At 41.7% G+C, this 23545-nt stretch overlaps 1 protein-coding gene across 4 annotated transcripts in view; it reads left to right on the plus strand.

Annotated features, from left to right (window-relative positions):
- The first annotated feature begins 5634 nt into the window (after positions 1-5634).
- The window catches only part of SLC44A1 (solute carrier family 44 member 1), a 202892-nt gene continuing 184981 nt past the window's right edge, over positions 5635-23545 (plus strand). For 3 of the 4 annotated variants that reach the window (XM_047067383.1, XM_047067380.1, XM_047067366.1), the window contains exon 1: positions 5774-5957. In XM_047067383.1, coding sequence (XP_046923339.1) covers positions 5781-5957 — 177 coding nt within the window. In that variant the 5' untranslated portion in view covers positions 5774-5780. Of the gene's footprint in view, positions 5747-5773; positions 5958-23545 lie in introns of those variants that run through there. The other variant, XM_047067374.1, reaches the window with a different exon arrangement.

Consider the following 23545-nt stretch of genomic DNA (forward strand, 5'->3'; position numbering starts at 1 on the left):
TATGAGAACACTATGACTTTCTCTGACACTGAATATTATCAAGCTTTTAAATCTTTGCCAGTTTGTTAGGTGAAGAATGATAGCTCCTAATTTTTTAAGTTACAGTTTTATTATTAGTGAAGTTGAGCAGCATTTCACATTTTATGAGTCCTTGTATTTCTTTCGCTGTGGATTTTGTCTGCTATGTCCTTTGCCTCTTTCTCTACTGGGTTATTTTGGTTTTCTTGTTTTGTTTTGTTTTTTATTTTTTTCAATAGGAGACTTTCAGGTATTATCAATAGTAAATATGGTAGTCTGTTCAGGCTGCTATAACAAAATTCCATAGACTGGGTCGTCTATAAAGACGACAGAATTTAATTCCTCACGGTTCTAGAAATTGCACGTCCAAGATCAGGGTACTACCTGGAGTTCTGGTGAAGGCCCTCTTCTGGGTTGCACACTGCCAACTTCTTGCTGTGTCCTCACATGGGGGAAGGGACTGGGGGTCTCTCTGGAATCTATAAATCACTAATCCCATTCATGAGGGCTCTATTCTCACCACCCAAGTACCTCCCAAAGGCCCACCTTCTAAAACTATCATCTTTGGGGGTTAGGATTCCCACACATGAATTTCGGGGGACACTGACATTCGTGCCATCGCAGTAAACCTTTTATATATCCCTTTGCAAGGATCGTTTATCTGTTTGTCAGTTGGGTTCATTTACGGTAATTTTTTAACAAAATTTATTTATTTATTTTGAGAGAGAGAGCCTGGGAGCCAGGGAGGGGCAGAGAGAGATGGAGAGAATCCCAAGCAGGCTCCCCTGACAGCGGAGAGGGATGCGGGACTGGACCCCACAAACCGTGAGATCATGACCTGAGTGCAAATCAAGAGTCAGATGCTTAAGGACTGAGTCAACCAGGTGATCCTATTTATGTTAAATTTTGCATCTAAGAGTTTAAAAAGGTTTATGTAGTTAATCCTATCTGTGTTTTGCCAAGGTGTTAGGCTAGAATATCTTCAAAGAAAAGCCATCTATACTTTCAGTATGATACAAATAAATATATTTTATTCCAGATGTTTCAAGAAAAAAAAGCCAAACAAAAAAAAAATCACATACTATTTCACATATTTCTTTTGAGACATTCTAGACATTTGCAAATGTAAATTTCTAGGAGCCCATTGACAAAATTCAGTTATTCACTGAAGAAATATTTGTGACATATTCCAGGATACCAAGCTCTTTTCTACGCTTTTGGTACACGGTGGGAACTTGTCCAGTGGAGATAAGAATAAGGGTTAACAGGGGCAAAAAACATAATGCAGCATTTTTAATGAACAAAATAAATCCATTTCTGTGGGCCTCCTCTGAGCTTATATAGCATGTGGACTCATTCCTCTCGTTACATTTAATCTATACTCTAATTCTTGCTTTAAATGTCTTTTCCACCTCACTAAAATGTAAACGACTTAAGGGCAAGAAATGTACCTCATTTATCTTTGAATCCCTGGCATCTAGCTAGGTGTCTGGCTCATTATAGTGGCTCAAGAACTATGTTGTTAAATAAATGGCTTTCCCTACTTTACAAGTTGCCCCTTTCCTTCTCACATGAATACTCATAATCCTGTCTCCCTTTCCCTCCTTCCTCACCCACCACCTCAAAATAAAAGCCAACACTAGTTGTATGTTGGCAACAGCTCAAATCCCCAAGGACTGATGTTTGCATAATGATATTTAATCAAACACACTAAGCTCATAAGAAGGACTCAATTAAAAAATTATTGAATAAATGAATAACTACAGATTTTTTAAAATGTCATCCAGAAAAGTGATAGGGGAAATGCTACCCCTCCCTCCAAATGCCAGTTCACAGCAAGTGTTTTTAGAGAACTTATAAAGTGTCTGATATCGCAACGCAAATCCAATTGAAACCGTAAATAAAAGAGAGTTATTAACACTGGAGAGACATTAACTTACAAGTATGGGTAGAAAAAAGTTGCAGGACTAAGGATTTATAATTGTCAGAGTCTTGCTGGGAACAACGTTGTCTTTTTCTGTCACACGCCTGAGTTCAGGGAAGCTCTTTTCAGGGATTTCTAACTTCAAGGCTTAACTGGGAGGTTGAGATACATTTCCATATTCCCAAATAGAGACTTGCTCTTGCCTTTCTGGTAATGAATGAACAGTTACAGCCCTTGGTTACAATTAGTTTTTGCTTCTGGAGTATTTCCCAGGGGTGATATGCCCGTGCTTTCAGGAGGAGGTTGTGAGGCAGATCTGGAGGCTGGGGCTCCGCTGAAGCAAATGTGCTCTTGTGGGATATGGCTGTGAACACAGTAGGTGCTAAAATGTAAATAACACAGCCAAAAGCACCAAATGCGCCCTGCCCCTTTTTTAAATTAGAGGACGATTCTGAGCACTTTATAGGCATACACATATATCGATGCATTTATATTTGTTACCCCCAAACCTGTAATCATGTGAACAATGAGTCAGGCATTATTAAAATCTTTGGAAAGACCATTAGTTCAGTGTTCTCCTTCTGTGAGTGACCAGCACCAAGCCCTCCATCTGAAACTGGAAACCCTGGAATTCACACGGCCAATTATGCAATACTAGACCACTGGGAAGCATTTCTGGCTGGCTCAGCTAGTGATCTGCTTTTACCCTGCAGCACCAAGATTGATAGACCTTATAATTTTATGCTGGTTAGTGCAGATGCTGTTCTTACATAAGTTGAAAAAAAAAAAAAAAACAACAACAAAACTCCACTCTTCCCAAAAGAAAAACAAACTAACCCCTTCCCAAGTGGCTTGCCTTGATGACACCTCATGGCGGTGAGATCAGTACCTTGATCACTGGCAAGAAAAAAAAAAGACCTTTCGCGATTTCTGAATTTTCTGTAGCTTAATTTCATTGAATGCTGAACGTGCTTGTTTATGAGAAAGTGAAAAGGAACAGCAATTTGCCCCCCTCTATATCATTCCTTTTATGGGGCTTCTTTAGGGGTGAAGGCGATGGGAAAGAGATTCTCCTTAGAAGGTACAGAATATCAATTCAGGAGCCGTTAGTTTCTCTTATGCTAATGACGAGGTATAATTTTAAAACATCACATTCATATGCATATATGGTGCATACATACATAATTAGTATGTTTACAAAGCACCTTGCAGAACCCTAGAACTCCTAGTTCCATTAACCCTTAAAGGGAAAACGAGTTCATATCAGTCAAGCACAATGGAATGTACTCCCTTTCAATTATATTCACCCATCATCCATATCTAGGAAAGGGACCTCCAAGAAAGTGAAATACGTTTTTTTCTGAAGCACTGCCATGGTCTGTTACGTATTTATCTGTTCTGCAGCTCTAATTACAAAATAAGCACTAGCTACTACATGGAATAACTACACTAGCCAAAAAGATTTTTATAATCTGAGAGAAATGCTCCCATATTGACTCTGCTAAGAGAAACAACTCCCCTTTCCTTGATTATAAAGAAGGAAGACAGATGGCTTCTTGTTTAAGACTGTAATTTTACTTTCAGCCTCCTCCCTCAGTTAAAAACAAGATGTACTCTGAGGCTTTGAGGGAAAATCTCAAGGGAAGGTTTTTTATTCCTGGCTGCATTGAATAATTCAACAAACATTTGAGAGAGCTGAGGGAAATACAAAAGAGAAAATCCTTTCCCTTGTTCTCAGGGAGTTTACAATCTAATTGCGAAGTTTATAATCAGAATTGGGACTAGTGCCTTTAAAGTTTTATTTTTTCCACTTCTATATAATGGCCTGATGGTTACTGGTAACACACTTAGGATTCACCAGCCTGGCAGTAAGGTGCACCCTCTGATCAAATTGGTAGAGAACAAAGGTAGAATGTCAAGGAAGTGTTTGATGATCTCAAGCAGTACTTGTTGAGTGTGGCTCCACTTTCTAGCTGTTTCTTATCTAATCTAGATAACAACACTTCCTGGTCATCTTATCATCAACATTTCACAGAAGATTAGAGAGGTTTAGAAAGGTGATTCATCCACGGTCACAGACCTAGGAAATAGTATTGGAATACACCAACCAGAAATTCTTCTCTGGCCTTTTCTTTAGCTGTGTCCAGGTTCCTATTTCGACTTTCCGTTGCTTTCAATGCACATAAGGTCAGCTTACTTCTGTGCTGTTTCTTTCCCCTTAGACTTCGAGTAATCTCTCAAATTTGCTGTCTCTCATTCGTGTCAGGCCTTCTAGAGTCTCATTCCTGTACATCTTTGCAAATCAACTTTTTTTTTTCTTTTCTGATTCTGTCTGTGAGGATGAAATGAAACATGTAAAAGGCATCTGGTACTTGGTTTTCTTAATATTAAACCTGATCTTTACGTTTTATTCCTGCCACATTTTCACTTGCCTCTTTTCACCTTTTTTTTTTTTTTTTTTAAGTGAACTCTACACACAACCTGGGACTTGAACTCAAAAGACCCCAAGATCAAGAGTTGCATGTTCTACTGACTGCGCCTGCCAGGTACCCTTATTACTACCAGCTTTTAACTGTTCGTTCTCATTTGACACTATTTCCCAAGGACTCTCAGGGTTGTAAATTTCTTAAAGGTAGTGACCACGCCTACTCTAACTTGGTGCTACCCTACAGTGTATTAATTTAGCCACAGGGACTTGTAAGAGAGCAGAAACTATCTTTATTCCCAGTGTCTGTAAGTGACTGGAACTTATTATGTCCTCAGTAAATATTTTTAATATGAATGACTTAATACTCGTTTATTGTTTTTTGTGGACTATCCTGTGTGAGAAAGCTTAGTTCAGATCCAATATGGCTATGTACTGAGAGACCTGGCGAACTTGTTGCCTTTTTCCTATTTTGGGCTCTTCATAAAAATTTCGACTCGGGGTGCATTTCATTAGGCTGTTTCCTTCAAGGTTCAGTTTCATCAGCAAAATGGGGCCAGTAGCAACAGATGCTTGTTTCTCCCGTTTTCTATCACTCACTCCTTCTCCTGGGAAGGTTTATTGTGTACACTTTCCTCTGGCTAAAAAGCAACCGTGGGGGCAGTGAGATGCCTTTACGGTCTTCGGGTGGCGCGTCCAGTGGGGACAGCGAGCAACTCCTCATGCCTCGCCCGTGCCTCCCACGTCCGGAAGCAATCCGGCCCCATTTCAGCGGCGAGCCTGCTCAGCCCCTGCGAGCCTCAACCCCGAGCGACCTCTTGTTCCGAGGCAGCGCTGTGCCTCGGTGCCACCGCTAAATAGGCTCGGCACTGCGCAGGCTCCGAGTCGGGCCGAAAGGCCCGGCCTCGTTTTGGCCGCCGCCGCCCGGCTGCCGGCTCGGCGCTGCACTGGGGGCGGGGAGTCTGATGGGAGACGCGCGCGGCGCTGAGGAGGCGGCGGCCCGGGAGAGGGAGCGGGAGAGGGACTGGGCGCGGGAGGCGGGAGGCGGGGGACAGGGGGAGGCGCCGCCGCCGCCGCCCGCCCCTTTCCACTGGGGAGCAGCTGCAGCAGCAGGAGCGGAGCAGGAGCCGCGCAGCCGCCGCCGCCGCCGTGGGATGTGGCCGGCGCCCGCCCCGAGCCGCGCCGCCTCCTGAGTACCCGCCGCCACCCGAGCCGCCGCCGCCGCCGCCGAGCCGTGCGGGGCCAGGCCGCGCCCTCCCCGGGCGCCCGCCGGCTCGCATGCCGAGGGGCTCCGGGGCGTAGCTGCGCGCCCGGCGCCGCCTCCGGGCTCCTCCGGCCCCGCCATGGGCTGCTGCAGCTCCGCCTCCTCCGCCGCGCAGGTGAGGGGCTCCCTCCTCCCGGCCGCCCGCCCGGATGCCTCCCCCGCGCCGCGCAGCTGGTGCCTGCTGCATCCCGCCGCCCGAGAGCCTCCCTCAGCCCACCCTGCACTCCGGAGACCCCCGCCCCCGCCTCTCCCTTGCGCCTGTCCCGCAGGTGCCCCCGCGCTGGCTCCGCGGCTGTCGTCTCGCAGCCACCTCTGCGCGGCCCCTAGTAAGCCCCCCAGCTCTCTCCCTGGCGCGTCTCCGACTTGGCCTCCTCTTCCCAGTCACACCTGAGCGGCCCGTCCCGCCCGCCTGCAGGTAGAAGCAACACAGGCGCCTCCTCTCTGCCCCAGGTGGCACCCGGTTCCCTCGTCTTCTGGGCCTTGCGCCTCTCTTCCCATCTCCTTGGAGTCTCCCCTTTGCCCATCCACCGGCTGTTTTCTGTGCTCCGTGGCGGAGTACCTCCAGCACGGGCTCTTCACCCTTCTTCACCCCTTTCCAGTTTCTGCTCCATTAGGTATTCTGTCCCTTTCTCTTGCCCGCCGCCCCCGACACCAGGTTCAACTGTTTCAAGCGAGTCCGGGAGCCCTTACGCGGCCCACGTCCCAGATCCAACCCGCTCGCCTTGCACCCCATCCCCCCTTTGTGCCTTGACCCCGGGCACCGCGGCCTCTCCGCACACCGAGGCCCCTGCGGGAGCGCTGAGACTAGGCTGGGAAGGAGATTGGGCACCTGGTGGGTGACGGGAGCGTTACGGAAACTCCCTCTTTGTTGCCAGTGTAACAGGAGGAAGAGGTGCCGAATTTAGTTTTTCTGTGGGCACTGGCTGAATGTTGTCGCTGAGGGCTGAGATGCAGAGATTTCTCCCAGCGTCTACCCTGCCCCCATCCAAATTTCGCTAACCTCCCTCTCCCTTTGCCGATCCGAGCCCTTAACCTGGATGGAAATGTTTAGACAACTGTATAAGGATCAAATGTAATAGAACTTGACTGCTGGCCACTAATAACTGAGAGGACCTGTTTGTAAATTACCTAATTTAGTGGATTAGTGAGTGTATTTACAAATACGATAAAAAGCAATCAGGAATACTGCATCAAACTGTCTGGTGGTGGTGTATGAAAAATAGGCTCTGACAATGCATGGGATGTAATCTCACAGTTTCATTAGCGTAGAATTTAACTGTGGTCTTTGATTTGTTTGTTTTGGGGGAGACAAGGGCTCTTGTTTTTAGAAATAAAGGCTGGTTGGTTTTTGGTGAAGAAAAATGCTAGTTTGGAAAAAAAAAATTCCTCCAGAGATCTAGCATCTGTGGTAATGCCAGAAGTGTTTTGCTGCTGCTAAATGACTATATATAACTCAGTTTTAAATAACCTGCATACTTGTTCTGAAAATCTGAGATCTGTTAGAAAATGACTAGAATTGCAGATGAATGGAGGACATTTATGTTTTATCAAGTATCCAACCTATTTGTCCAGTTCTTTTTTGGAGTGTTTGCTTACCCGTGTTTTTTCCACCCTCACCACCCGCCCAGGATCGTGGTCAGGCTGATCGGTTTAGTTAGTTAAACCTTCCCATTCGTTTGGAATAACAAATAAAACTACATGTAGTGATGTTAGGAAGGAGCGGTCGATAAACCAGGGTTTTCATATTAACAGTTAAAGATGTGGGATTACACAATACCTTTCAACTGGTTAGGGAGTTTTGGGGGAGGGGGGAATCTAGTTGAGTGCTATTCATTTAACATTTACTTACATATTATTTTCGCCAAAAAAGGTGTTTCAAACTGTTTTCTTTTAAGCACTGGGTTACTTTACATCTTCTTTTGGTGGTGGAATGCCTTTAAGACAGGAAATTATTGATAGTTTATGGATGGCTTGAGCAGTTAAAATTGGGAGGGATGGATGCTGGACCAAAACTCTGCTTTAATCACAGGTCTTGAATTTGGCTAGCTCCACATCTTACTTTTCGGAGTGCTGTCTGTCACATGCATTTTCTTTGCTGTTTCCTCCTCTTGCAGCCACTGCTTCCTTCATGCCATGTTCTACAGACAAGATGTATGTCATGCACCCTGAGGGGTGCATTTTTTTTTTTTTCCTGTAGATTCCTATAACCAATTGGCAGCTGTCACATGCCTTTAAGTTCAGCTTTAGGGACTTGTAGTGTTCAGTGGAGCATTGAGGAGCAGGTTTTGTGCCAAAGAGCTTGTCATTTTTTTTTTTTTAATTTGATATTTTGGCTTTGTTCTTCATTTGTGAAATGTTACCAATCTGCTGGCATTTTAACGCCCCTTTCAGGAGTATCCTTGGTTTTAGAATAATATCATGTCTGTCTGTGTTGTGTTGAAACAAAACAGGGATGCAACTTCACATCACTTTGAACCTGTGTTAGAGGCCTCGATTGATTGTATTTTTAGGCAGAATGTGTTTCTTTCATCCTTTCTACTGGATTGTAAGCTTCTTGAGTATAGGAACTGCTTTTGTTTTGTTTTCTCCATCTTTGTATCCATTGCAGTGCCTCACCATACCTTGTGCAGAATAGTTGCTTAGCAGTAGTCGATAAACAGAATGTATCTACACACATTTGAACATCTGGCTGGCAAGTAACATTAAATATGAGTCCAGCCCCGACCCATGTGCTGTTTGACTTCCTTGGGCTGGTTGATTCCACCAAGCCATCCTCTTTGAAGCTCAAATTTAAACTGTTTAAGTTAAAATTGACCTGCCTTTCCTACATTCCTTCCTACTCTATCAATGGTACCATCAGTTTGCAAAATTGAGCAGGCTTTTCCTTTTCTCCTGGTGCTCTGCTCAGTGCCTATATTTTAGTTGGAGCAGTGGCTGTAACATCTTTAAAAAGCTTGTCTGCAAACTCTAATGATAACCTGCATAGCACATCAAAACAACGTGCTTCGGGGTACTCTGCGGTTCAGCTTAGCTTTTCTCAGTGGTATCGTCAGCAATTTTAAAGCCCTGGCAGGTTTTATCAATGTAAATATAGTGCGTTTCCTTTTTGTAGTAGGGATTCGCTTTTGAAATGTAATTTATTTTTCCTTATAGTCCCTTGCTATGTTGTAGACTCTCATAAAAGAGTTTATGGTCTTCCCAACTGTTTCATCTCTTGTAATCTGTCCTGGTGTTATTTCCATTTTCTTGTCAGTGTCTGGATATCATAATTTGCCATCGAAACAATTATCCTGTTTTAGGATTTAGATCAAAGAAGTGTCACATTCTGTACTAACTTACATTTCATTGCTGAAGGAGCAAATTATTGGCAAAATAATTTGTGCTGTATTAGGTACGTACATCTAAGAATCTTAAGAATATGTACGGAGTCAAGGACTTATAGAACTCTTAATTACGATTTTTGTTAGTGACCACTACAAGTTATTTGCAGATATTAGAAACTACTCAAAACAAGCCAACCCCTGATAGCCTTTGCCTAAAAATCTCTTTGAAGGGAACATAAAAGTGAGATAGTCTTGAGTTTCTTTTTACAAGCACTAATCTTCCCTAAGACTCTTAAAATTTATTCCCAACTCTCCATAATTCGTTTGTTCTGTTATAACCTGACATAATTTCTATTCTTGTAATGTTAAACTTCAAAGTTCACTTGTAAATCTTCAGATTTATGAAATGTTCTTTCCCATTGACAAACCAGTTTGAATGAAGCAGGCTTTCCAAAGATTACTTAGCAAATTGCTGTAAGTCTTTGTCGTTAATGGCTAGATCATTATTTCTCACAGCAGTGCTTCGGAGGCCAGGAGATTTGCAAGTGCTCTGAAGTGCTGTGTCCTTTGGTTCTAACCTTAGAAACTGTGAGAAGGATGGAGGAGAATCTTTCTGGTTGAACAAACCACCCCTTGTCTGACTTGAGGAGGAATTGTACTTGTCTACTGTCGTGTTTCATGGTCCTCAAATAGAGAGCTATAAATTTAACTGTCTTTCTCTAGCTCTTAAATCTTGTCTGGGGAGTGATGAAAAACAGTCAAGTGCTTCACTAACACTGGTTAACTTTTGAGTGTGTTAACTGTTCCTTAACAGATTTTAATAACCCTGTAGTTTCTGTCTGCTTTGTGGAATTTAAAGTCAGATGGTAAAAATGGCATTTGAAGAGTGTAGTGGGATTTCCCAACAGAAACTAAGTTGTTCCATTAAAATATGTCCAGCAAAGCAGACTTGGTCTGACCGGGATGAAAAAAAAAAAGTCATGGCATGGGGGGCACCTGGGTGGCTCAGTCGGTTAAGTGGCCAATTCTTGGTTTTGGCTCAGGTCATGATCTCACTGTTGGTGAATTGGAGCCCCGCATCAGGCTGTATGCTGACAGTGTGGAGCCTGCTTGGAATTCTCCCTCCCTTCTTCTCTTTCTGCCCCTCCCCTGCTCATGCTCTCTCTCTCGCTCTCTGTCAAAAGAAAAAAAAGTCATGGCATGAGGACAGTTTTTTCTTCTTCTTTCTTCTTCTTCTTTTTCTTCTTCTTTGATCCACTCCTCAAAATATGTAAACCAAAGAATGTCAAAATCGGAAAATACTGTAAAAATGGTAATGCTTTTTGTATAGCTATTTTCCACAGCCATTTTCAAGTTTTAATTTCTATGGTAACTCTGAAGTTGACTGTACTTTCATTTTACAGCTAAGGAAATTGAGACTTGGAGTTTAGGAAACCTTGGTTGAAGTCAGAGCTCCTGAGCAACAGATCCAAACTTTAACCCTGGTCTTCTGGATTGCAATCCTGTGTTTCTCAGTTTTCACATGCACACTTCCTAAATCTTAAATTGCAGCTCACTCTATCTTTAGAAAAGATCCACTCCATAAAATTTTGAATTAAGGAATTTCCAAGTTGAATTCATGCCACCATTTTGAACTTCCTGCTGTTCCTGTCTGTGGAACAACATCATATAATATAGCAAAACTAGTCTAGCTAGACTGTTCTCAGACTTGACAAATACTATCAAATACTATTTGATGTGTTAATCCTATCATTTAGAAGTGTTATTGGCTTGGGAGGATATTTATAACAACACATTGTATATTCTGGTGATTGGTTAATAGCTATTTTTCTATATATCCCTCTACCCTTCCTCTCCTACCTTCCAAGAAGAAAGAAATATTTCCATTTTGTAACTTTGGCCCCGATTTTTGGGACTTTGGGGGATAGTAGAGATAAACCAGTGCTATTATCTCACTTTCCTGTTGAGCTAAACTATAATTTAGAGCTATGAAGTACTCTGAGGTCAGAGAAATCCATTATCAGGTAGTTGGGACTAGAAACTAGTCTCTTAATCTCTTGATCTTTCTGTAGTATAGTTAATTCTTAATGTTTTAAGTCCTATCTTTGCAACCTTAGCTGTACATTGGAAACGCTTAGAGAACTTTAAAAAACAGTGATGCCTGGGTCCTACTCCCCGAGATTCTGATTTCATTGGTTCAAGATCACTGCCTGGGCACCAAAAATTTTAAAGTTCCTCTGATAATTCTCCTGTGCTGCCAAGGTTGAAAACCACTGCGAACATACCCTTTCTTTAGGTAATTGCATCTCCTCTTATGGTTTCAGTTACAATCTGTATGCTGACAATTCCCAAACTGAATTACTCAATTGGAAGAAACTCTGTCCTGGCCTCTGATCCTAATATCCAACGGACTACTTAGCATTTCCACTAGAATATCTTACAAGCAACTCAAACTCAGCATGTCAGAAACTGAACTCAAAATCTGCACACATACATATGTCTTTTTCAGTATCTCTGGTTCGCTGAGTGATACCAGTATCCTGGTGTGGAAACTGGAAACCTGAGATGTGCAGGAGCCCACCTGTCATTCTTCCGTATCTTGTGACCACATTTTGCTTATTTTACCTTCTAAATTCTACTGCCACCACCACAGTCTAAGCCTCCGTCATCTCTGGCCAGAAACTCTCTCCTGGATCTCCATGTATTATTCATGCTCCCTTCAAATTTTTCTCCATATTTCAGTCTTAGTGATCTTTAAAAAATCCAAAGCTGGGGCGCCTGGGTGGCGCAGTCGGTTGAGCGTCCGACTTCAGCCAGGTCACGATCTCGCGGTCCGTGAGTTCGAGCCCCGCGTTGGGCTCTGGGCTGATGGCTCAGAGCCTGGAGCCTGTTTCCGATTCTGTGTCTCCCTCTCTCTCTGCCCCTCCCCCGTTCATGCTCTGTCTCTCTCTGTCCCAAAAATAAATAAACGTTGAAAAAAAAAAAAAATCCAAAGCTGATTGTGTCCCTGTGCTACTTGAAACCCTTTAATGGTTTCCAGTTGGTTTTAGGACAAAGGCCAGAATCTCTGACCTTAGCCAACAAAGTCTTTGTGGGCTGGTCTCCGTCTCTCCTGTGTCGTTGTGCTCTCCTGCCATGTTTCTCCTTATTCTTTGTGGTCCAATCTCACAGAGTCTTCAGTAGATTGTATTCCTTCTCCTTTTAGGACTTTTTCCACCTGCTATTCACTTGTCTGGAAGACCGTTTTCTCCCTGGCCTTTGGCGGGCTGCTACTCATCCTTTAAACTTCCAGCCTTAAAGTCAGTTCAGTTCTTTGGAAAATCCTCCCTTGATGCTTCAAACCATGCCATGTCTCCTTATTAAATTCTCATAGCCTTATGTATTTTCCCTTTGAGTGCTTAAAGCAATAAATAATTATACAGTTGATATTGTCTGGTCCATTGGCAAAACTATAGCCCATGGACCAAATTGGGCCAACTACCTGTTTTTATATGGCTTGCAAGCTAAGAATGCTCAAAATAGTGTGTGTGTATGTATTTATGCATATATATGCAAATATGTATAATATATATTTAATAAAAAAGGTCAATCCATGATAAATTTATTTAGTAAAAGTTGTATGAAATTTGACTTTTAATTGTCCACAAAGCTGTTTGTTTTTTTTAAGTTTATTTACTTATTTTGAGAGAGATACAGAGACAGCATAGCATGAGTGGGCGGGGGTGGGGGTGGGTGCAGGGAGAGAGAGAATCCCAGGCAGGCTCTGTGCTGTCAACATTAGAGCCCAATGTGGGACTTGAACCCACAAAGCCATGAGATCATGACCTGAGCCAAAACCAAGAGTCAGAAACTTAACCAACTTGGCCACTCAGGCGCCCCTGTCCCAAAGTTTTTTTGGACCTGATCCCGTTTATTCGTTTATATATTGTCTGTGGCTGCCTTCATGCTATGGCAAGCTTGAGTAGTTAGTTGTGACAGAGACTTTCTGGCCCACAAGTGTAAATATTTACCCTGTGGCCTTTTACAGAAAATGTTTGCTGACCCCTGGTCTAGACTGAGCTGACAAAGAGCAGGACCATGTCTGTTTTGTTCATTGCTGTAATTCTCTATGCTAGGCTGGTCCCTGGTACATGATAGGTGCTCAGGGAATGTTTGAACAAATTAACAAACGTTCTCTTTCCATGGATGGATGTGGATGAACTCCTACCTTAGTAATTCTGATGTTTTAAAATTCAATACAAAAAAATTTTTTAACGGGTTGAATACTTTCAAAGAAGGTTCTCAGCATCTTCAGCAACATTCTTAAGCGGCTTGTTTGTTGCAGGTGTATATCTCAGGTGTGAAGCAAGCAGACTTACAGAGGTGTGGTGCAAATTCCTAGGTCAAGGTGGATGGGAAAAGACTGGTCCACTCAAATAATGGACCAGTTGGATTTACAGTGCTGACGTTTTTATAGCAGGCACAAATGGATGGGACTTTATGTATAGTGTTATAAAGAAAAAGTGTTTGGACTGGTGAAAACTTCAGTCATTAGAGAGGCATTGTTATTTCTACTGTGGGAATTCACTCTGGAAATGGTTGAAGTTTCTGGCACGGTAATATTTTTTCCCTTTTAGTACTTTTTGTTTTCTCATGTATTTGGAATATAGCATAGCATTATACTCCAATTTTGAATTTATGCATTGTATCAAACTTGGTACTCTTTTCAAAAGGTGATTTTTGAAGGTAATTTGCATTTTTCAGTATCTTTTAATATACTTAGTGGTGGTGGGGGGTCTTATTTTATTTATTTTTATTTTTTAATGTTTATTTATTTTTGAAAGAGAGAGAGAGACAGAGTGCCAGGGGAGAGGAGCAGAGAGAGAGGGAGACACAGACTCTGAAGCACGCTCCAGGCTGTGAGCTGTCAGCACAAAGCCCGATGCGGGGCTCGAAGTCATGGAACTGTGAGATCATGACCTGAGCTGAAGTCGGACGCTCAACCAACTGAGCCACCCAGGCACCCCTTAGTTTTTTTTTTTCCTTTGATAGACTCTTTTTGATTTCGTATCAGTTGTGTAATAGGATTTACTCAAAAAACAATTGATAAACCACTGGAATTTATTTTTTGTGTAAAAATAATATTACTCTTTTTAGCTGTTTTCTACAACATCCTACAACCAACTATTTAGACACTTATTTAGTAAGGAAATTGTTAAAGGCCATTTTTAGTCTGGGGTGCCTGGGTGGCTCAGTAGGTTTAAGTGTCCCTCTCTTGGTTGCCATGAGATCAGGCCATGGTCTCATGGCTCATGAGTCGAGCCTCACATTGGGCTCTGCACTGACAACATGGAGCCTGCTTGGATCTTTCTCTCTCTGCCGCTCCTGTGTTCATGCTCTCTTTCTATCTCTCAGAAAAAATAAAATAAAAATCTTATTAAAAAGAGCCATTTTTAAAAACAAACAAACAAACAAAAAAAGAGCCATTTTTAGTCTAATATTTAAAGTTGCCATATATACTGAAAATTGTTAAACAGTAAGTGTTTGATTTCTGGATACATTTGTATAATGTAAAATAAAATAGCAAACAAAAATAAAAATTGAAAATAGATGGTTATTTCTAGATGTTGAAGTAGCAGTGAAGGTATAAAAGTTTGCTTTTTTCTGTAGCATGTGATGATGATAATGATCCTGTAAGATTTTTCATTATGAACTTCTTAAAGTGATTCAGCTGTAAGAAATAAAGAAACCTTAACTCTAAATAGCTAAAACACTAAAGGGTTAATCTCACATAAGGTGAGAGGTACAGTGGCTTCTGGGTTGGTTACTTTAGTGGCTTGATGATGTCACCAAGGACCTGAGTTTTTTCTTTGCTTTTTTTTTTTTTTTTTTTTTTTAATAATTTTAAGGATGACCACTTCTCACCTATTTGCCCTCAGGATTCCAAGATGCATGTGGCTCTTTGTGCCTTCTTTTGCTGAGCTGACAACTTCCAGGGGTTTTCCTTTAGTAGAAGTTACGGAGGGCCGCATACTCATCCCTAGACAATTTCTAGTAAGGGAGAGGCAAAGAACCCTGTAATTGGCTTAGACTAACCAGGATTTCCCTGAGTCCAGTGGAGGGCGGGGCAACACCAGAACAAAATTAGAACGCCAACAGCGGTGCGGAGGGTAGGGATGGTGACTCCACAGTCCGCCAATAGTACCTGTTACATAGTTTTGCTATTTTTCTTCTGCCTATAAAGTCACACCTCTGCAGTGTTTCCTAACATTTTGCTTATAGCTCCATTATAAGACTTTTCACAGTTCAGAGCTGAAAGTCACACAATTATCTTCCTGTTCTCCCAGTAATACTGCTCAAGCCACTACGGAAGTCCTCGTTTAGCTCTTTCCCCCACCCTACTGCCTGTTTCCTGTTCTGAGCTTCAGGATAAAGAAGACCATTTAAGGTTGGGATCATGGTTAAGTAGCTAATTAATATTCTCACAGTTAGTGATCCCCAAAAGAATCTTGTGGGTTAGTTTAACCTCTTCCTGTAGCTCTCAATTTCTTTTCTGCCTCTTCTAACCTCTCACTTCTGTGTGTATTTATCTCTATTTGGTACTCATGTATCTTCCCCCAAATTTTCTTTTTCCTTTCTATTCTTCTCACCCCTCCCTGATGCACTTAAGGAGTCATAATACTGAGTGGGATATGCTAGGATAGAGAAGGAAAAAAAGAGAGTATCTTTTTTTCTTTCTTTTTCCCCCTCCTGTTTAATTTCTTTCTTTTTTTTTTGTATAAACAATAATAAAACTGAAGATTCACATCATTCTTTAGAATATCTATGATATAAAGAGCTCATAAAAAAATGCAACAAATAGCTCATTTACAGAAGAGGAAATAGTAAACTAATATGTAAATGTGTTCAATTTTGCTGATAATCAAATTAACTGAAAGCACAGAGACACTCTTACACCTGCAACTTTGGTAAAAGTTAACAGAATATTAATTGCTCATGTGGTTTTGACTCAAGTGTACTTTATTGATTCGCTGAATAAATTGGAATGACTCTCTTGGGACATTGTTTGATGACATACATTAAAAGCCATAAAAAGCAGTTGACATCCCTTATTTAGCAATCTAAATGTACAGTAAATGCTATATGCAAGAATCTTTCCATTTAGCATTATTTATAATAGCAAAAGAGTTTAATTTTAAGCAAAATAGTTTTGGTGTAAAATTTCTTTTTTAGTATAAAATTCAGTTGTACTTAGACTATTGTATGTGTCTCATTTTCCATCCCGCCCTTAATGATCCCGTCCTTAATGTGTAAGTGGCCTTCTACCTTCCTTGTAAGACATCCTTTCTGTTGTGTTACTCTACAGGGCTGTTAGAATCCATAGAATTGAACACCATCTTATACTGATTGTGGAGTGTGGACTGCATAGCCAGACGACATGGGTTTGAATCTCAGCTCTGTCACCAGCTGGGTTATTTGGGCCACATTCTTTAACATTTGGTGCCTCACTTTTCCTAGATGTAGAATGGGAACAATAATAAAACCTATCTCATAGGCTTATAGCAAATTGCACAATCTGTGAAAATATCTCAGACATTATGATATTAATGGAAACTAAATCTGGCAGATGTCCTTGTATCCATTAAGCCTCCCCTAAAAAGAATCCTCTTTGGGTTTTGGAAAAGTGACCCTGACTTTCAGAAATTTTAAATTGTGTCAGGAAGGTGAGTGCTAAGGTTGAAATAAACAGCAATAATAACGAGAGGCTAAATTGGGTGCTTAAGAATTTAGGGAATGGGGAAACCAAGAAAGAATGGACTAGTTGGTTGAGAGGGCTTCCTGAAATGACCCTGGATCTAGCCTTGAAGGATGGGATTTTATTTATTTATTTATTTATTTATTTATTTATTTATTTATTTATTTACGTTTGCTTATTTTTTGAGACAGAAAGAGAAACAGCAGGAGCAGGGAAAGGGCAGAGAGGGAGGCACAGAATCCAAAGCAGGCTTCAGGCTCCGAGCTGTCAGCACAGAGCCTGATGTGGAGCTCGAACTCACAAATCACAAGATCATGACCTGAGCCAAAGTCGGACACTTAACCGACTGAGCCACCCAGGTACCCCGAACAATGGGATTTAGAAAGAGTGGGAGAGTAGATAGATTTTAGTAGAAAGGTGGGGGGGCATTCCAATGAAAGGAACACCTTGAACAGAAAGACAAGGAAGCCTTTAACTTACTGCATGTCCCATGTCCGCATGGAAAGGAGACCTGGCTAGAGTAGACAGAAGAGATGTTACATGTAGGGAAGGCATTAATATTTGAAGGCAAAGGACATAGGCAGCCATGGAGGGTTTTTTAGCGTGACTTAAGGAAGATTAATCTGACAGTCTTGCCTGTGCTTGAATTGGGAGAAAGGGAAACAGATGGCACCCAGGAAGCTGTTCACTAACTTGGACCAGTGTTTCTCAAATGGGAAGCAGAAGAGATACTATAGAATTGAAATAGGATAGACTTTCCTGACTTATCTGGGTATGCCCTCATAAAACCAGTTTAGAATGCCATGTAATGGAAGAAGGGTATTATAATTGATAGGCATCCCAAGTAGAGATGGAGAGTAGTATGTGGGGGAAGGAAAGATGAATTTAATTTTGTGTGAACTGAGTTTTGATACCTCCATGTAGCTAGCAATTTCCCATAGGCAATGGAAGACCCAGAACTGGATTTCAGATAATGCTTTAAGTCATGTGGATACACAGAGATGCTTTTGGGATGGGTGATCTCTGAGAGGAAGGAAAAGGCATGAAAAAGGACGGCAGACAACTAGGGAATGAGTAATGACTGCTTATTCCCTATCTACTCTCATAATAAATTTCATTTTATTCTCACAACTCTCAGAGGGGTACCAGTGTTAGCCCCATTTTACAGATTAGAAAGCTGAAGCCACGAAAGCATAGGCAGTTTGCCCAAGTTCCCCCAAGAGTAAAGCCTGTAGGAGTTCAAAGCATGTACATTTCCTACTGCACTACTTTCCTTTTCCTCTGCTGGACTGAAGACTACTACATTAGAATAGTATTTAAATGTACCTCAGACACCACTTTTCTGTCACCTAGAGTCAGAGTTTGCGTGTACTGTTTACCCTCGCTTTAAAGTTGTGTGTGTGTCAATGGAGTACTACGTGGCAATGAGAAAGAATGAAATATGGCCCTTTGTAGCAACGTGGATGGAACTGGAGAGTGTTATGCTAAGTGAAATAAGCCATACAGAGAAAGACAGATACCATGTTTTCACTCTTATGTGGATCCTGAGAACAGAAACCCATGGGGGAGGGGAAGCAAAAAAAGAAAAAGAAAAAAAAAAGAGGTTAGAGTGGGAGAGAGAGCCAAAGCATAAGAGACTCTTAAAAACTGAGAACAAACTGAGGGTTGATGGGGGGTGGGAGGGAGGGGAGGGTGGGTGATGGGTATTGAGGAGGGCACCTTTTGGGATGAGCACTGGGTGTTGTATGGAAACCAATTTAACAAATTTCATATATTGAAAAAAAAAATAAAGTGTGTGTGTGTGTGTGTGTGGGTAGGGGAGGGTGTTGGTTTTAAATCAATGCACCCCAAACTAGAGGTCCGGGGTGACAGTTTGGAGCAGAGTCTGTGGTCTGTGTTAAGTGGTGGTTATAAATCTCAGGCTCTAGGGACCCTTAACTGCTGTGCATTTCCTCTTGGGCCCTTGTACAGTTTCTTCTAAAATTGTAAGTCTGAAAAGACTGTCATGGCAGTAAGTTTACTAAATGTGACTATAATGGTGTCCTTTTCCCCAGAACTCAGATTCTTTTTTTTTTTAAGTTTATTTATTTATTTTGAGAGAGAGTGTGAGCAGGGGAGGGGCAGAGAGAGAACGAGAGCGAGAGAGAGAGAAAGAATCCCAAGCAAAATTTGCACTGTTAAGGCAGAGCCCAATGTGGGGTTCAAACTCACGAACATGAGCTCATGACCTGAGCCGAAGTCAAGGGTTGGACACTTAACTGACTGAGTCACCCAGACGCACCCCCCACCCCCATCACTCAGATTCTTGAGAATGTAGTTTTAAATAAAGAATATATGTTTATTTAGTCAGTCTTTGGAGATCCATGGCCTCCAAAAGGGTTAATGTAATTGATGCAGGTATTATTTAATACTGAGTACCAACAAGGCTCTGGAGAGCACTAAGAAAGGAAAGGGTGAAGAAAATGGCCATGTTGAAGTTGACTTTGTAGCACAAATGATTAGTATGCACATTAGGATCAAATTACAAAGGTAGAGATTTTCACCACCAGGGCACAAGTTGGATTTTTTTTTAAACGAAATTGTACTTAACAACTCAGCATATTGAAGAGTTTTATTCCTTGCTTGCTAGGCTCTGATGTTTTTTCAAGTCTATTTTGCATGTGATTTTGTATTTTCATGACAAGTCCAAAAACATCAAGCATTGAATGAAAATTCTGAAGATACCAAGTTTCTAGGTCTAGCATATTAAATATATTTTAAAACTAACCATACTTGTACATCAAGAAAAAAATTTTGGGATAGACACTGGTGGTTGAAATAGATTTCAGTTATGAAAGTTTGCAAATAATACTTTAATATTTTCATTTTAAAAGTGAATGCAATTCTATTTTGTAGTGATAATTTTTTTAATTATTTTTTTTTTAACATTTATTTATTTTCGAGAGACAGAGCATGAACAGGGAGGGACAGAGGTGAGAAGGAGACACAGAACCGGAAGCAGGCTCCAGGCTCTGAGTAACCTGTCAGCACAGAGCTGGATGCGGGGCTTGAACCCACAAACCTTTGATCGTGACTTGAGCCAAAGTTGGACGCTCAACTGACTGAGCCACCCAGAAGCCCCTGTGGTGATAATTTTTAAAGGTTTATAGTTTAGTCTGAGAATGTGAGCCAAGAGCAAGTAGAAAGGCACGTTTCTCTTGAGGTAGTAAGGAGCAAACAGAGCAGGGAGCTCAGAGGCAGGAAGAACACTTTCCCCTGATCTGCTACTTACTGGGCTCTACGTTCCATGGCTGGTGCTCTCTCTCTGCCCCTCCCCCGCTTGCTCTCTATCTCTCTCTCTCAAAAAAACAAAAAACAAAAAACAAACATTTTTTTTAAATATTAGCAGAACAATGTAAATAAATTTCAAGTCACTCAAGTATATTGTGATAATATAAAAGCCTTCATGTGAATTGTTTCTCAGATTTGTATTTGAGATCTCCCAAGAAGTTAGGGAAGGGTTAATAGTTCAAGAAAAGACCCTTTAAGTTTATAACTTGGGAATCTGGACTACTGTGAGGCCAGCTGGGCCAACAGAGAGGGGACCAGCCATTTGTGCTTGAGGGTTTTCTTCTCCTCTTCCCTGGGTCTGCTGCTGAGACCTGAGGGACAGTTACCATTTTAACTTAACACTCCAAATGGCCATCCAGAGGTGGGACCTGGTGATTGAATGCTGTCTTGTTGGAGAAAGAATTGAAAGTGGAGATGATGTTATGGGGGCTAAGCAAATAATAGATCCTCAATAAGTGCTTATTGAATATATGTGACGGGGGGATGGGGTATTCAGAGACTAACATTTTAGTGTAGGATGCTAATGATACCTGTCAAAATTACTATTAAATATAACCTATGGTGGAGGGAAATGGGAATGAACCTAAAAATTACAATATGCCATTAGTTGAATTTTTTTGTTTTGTTTTTAATGTTTATTTATTTATTTTGGGGTGCGGGGGAGGCAGAATCAGAAACAGGCTCTAGGCTCTGAGCTGTCAGTACAGAGCCCCACGTGGGGGCTCAAACCCATGAGTAGCGAGATCATGAGCTGAACTGAAGTCAGATGCTTAACTAACTGAGCCACCCAGGCGCCCCTGAAATGTTTGTTATAAGTTAATTCTAGTGATTGTGAACCTAACCTTGTTAGCATGTATTTCTTCATTATAATGAAGTCTTGGTGAGGACATTAATATTAGCTAGTCAGGGGGAAAAAAAAGAGCACATCATAAACTAGAGACCTCCCAGCTGGTACACACCTAAGTATGCTAGGTAATCAGCACTGGTTGATAGATTTATGAGAAATGGAGGCTTCTCTTCCCTTCTGCCTCCCCCCTTCCACTCCCTCCCCCCTCTCCCTTTTTTGTTTTTACTGGTTCACACTGCAGAATGCATGATGGAAGCTCTTCTAGCCCATCTTCGCAATTCTTGTCTGGGAACAGAGTGGGTAGAGCTACACATCCTATATATTTTGTTCAAAGTGTGACTGGAAGGCTGGAAATTAGCACAGTAAAAATGACCCCTGCCCGTGACTGCGGCATAGGAACAAGGAAACTCCGGGGGCAGTGGGAAAGCACTGAAAAGAAAAAAGTAAAAGCATCAAGAATGCTGGTAAAATAAAGAAGAAATTCCACGCCAGTCACATTCTTGGTTTAGTTTAATGTTGACTGGCAAGGGTGCTGCTCAGGCTACTAAGTACGGCTTTAACCAAGAATGAGACTTTTCTTCTTGAAGTATGCAGTCTACAGAGGGGTGTAGGGGCTTCCACAGTGGTGGAGTATATGTGCATCTTTCTTTCTTTCTTTCTTTCTTTCTTTCTTTCTTTCTTTCTTTCTTTCGTTCTTTCGTTCTTTCTTTCTTTCCTTCTTTCCTTCTTTCCTTCTTTCTTTCTTTCTTTAAAAAAATTTTTTTAATGTTTGTTTATTTTTTGAGAGAGAGAGGGGGAGACAGAGCGTGAGCAGGGGAGGGTCAGAGAGAGAGGGAGACACAGAATCCGAAGCAGACTTCAGGCTCTGAGCTATTAGCACGGAGCCCAATGCGGGGTTTGAACTCCCGGATTGTGAAGCCAAAGTTAGGCGCCCCACATCTCTATTTCTTAAGCCAAAAGTTACACTCGTTTGCAGTGTGTAAAGCACAGATAATTTCTTGGTAGATTCTAAACTAGTTTTTAAAAATAAGAGCTAGTAATACGAAGGGCCCCAAAGGAACATAGACATTATTTTTGAAGTATGATCTGTGTCTATTCTTAACTAGTAAGGGTGGAGTTCAGTAAACTTTGGGATAAATTTATTGTGTCTGTAGGCATGATAGTATCTTATTACACAGTGAGAGGAAAAATACTGTCCTTCACTAGAAAATAAAGCTTCCCTGAAGCCTGTAGACAAGGCACACTGACTCTTGAAGCAGGTCCCATAGAAAAGATGGTACCTATGGTATGTTTAATATTTTTATTCCGGCATTGAAATGACCAGCATTTAAGCTAAGGTGTGATTTCACTGAAATGACCAGCATTTAAGCTAAGGTGTGATTTTTGTTCTTTGGTAGCGCAAGTAATTGTATTTACAACAGAGCAAATCAAAGGTGTTTTTTCTGTTGTTCACTAACCTCTGGTGGCTCTTTTGCTGCTCATTCACGTGTATTGACTGAAGTCCCAGGTCTCTGTCCTTCTGCCCTGCCAGGAAGCCCAGGTACTCTTGCCTCATACTGGAGGTGTGGTCCCACCCAGAGACTCATACCTGACTGGGTACCGTAACCTGTTTAATGTCCCATGGCCACCGAACCACGGGGCCCCCAGTGTATTCTTCTCTTGTCTCTTATCACTACATCAGACCATCTTTTTTTCTTCCCATTTTCTCCCACTCAGATGGGCATTTTCTCTTCTACTTTGTAGGTATTTACACCTCATCTGCTTCTGAAAATATGTGATTCGTAACCAAATGTAAATATATTTAAGACTTTTGAAATGAAAAGTCAAAGCTAAAAGGCAGAGGTGGTACAGAAGGAAGAGACACCCATGTGCTAAGTGCCTACGCTTATTCACCTACCGGAGTTTCTAGCCCTACTGTAGAATGGTACTAATTCAACGGAGATTTTTACATGGAATCCTTTTACAGAATCCCACAACTGGCAGGCACTTGAGGTCTGCAGCCCATCCCACCAAGGGGTCATATCCACTAAGTGGACGTCATTCAGGCTCTGCTTAACTACCTCCATCAGAGAACTCACTGCTTCCTGAGATAGTTAATTCTGCTTTTAGGCAGTTAGTAGAAGTGTCTTCATTTGTGCACGCCTGAGCCCTTATATGTCCATGTAACTTTACTGTTGGTTCTGATTCGGCACCTTTCAGCCAGATAGAATAACTGAACTGAAGATAGAACAAGTGAGATCAGCCTTCAATGTGTGCCAAGTTTGTGTGTGTGTATTTGAAACTTAAAAAATCCTTAATTTATAGAACCACTTCTAAAGGTCATGATTCCAGATCCTGTACTATTCTGGGCTCCGCCTCTTTTCCCCTCTTAGGCTTTGATTTTTAAAATTTATTTTCCATTCCTATCAAAGCTATATATGCATATATTTTTAAAGAGTCAAACAGTTCTAGCATGATTTTTTTTAAGTCTCTCCCCCATTTTCTCTTGCCCTGAGGCCATCACTTTCAAATCTTTGAACAAAATCTTTTTGCTTTTCACTCTGTATATCTAATATGCTTATATTGCTGCCTCCTGGTTCTTTGGGTTTTGGCATGAATTTTGGCCTTTGTTATGGACAGTGAAAATTGAGCTGTCTTGGCAACACCATTCTTTGCCCCATGCCATGTGCATTCTTCTTG

Source organism: Lynx rufus, unplaced genomic scaffold (genome assembly GCF_022079265.1).
Source record: "Lynx rufus isolate CCGP_SWC_20201006 ecotype Redwood Valley unplaced genomic scaffold, mLynRuf1.p SCAF_10, whole genome shotgun sequence".
Classification (NCBI taxonomy): domain Eukaryota; kingdom Metazoa; phylum Chordata; class Mammalia; order Carnivora; family Felidae; genus Lynx; species Lynx rufus.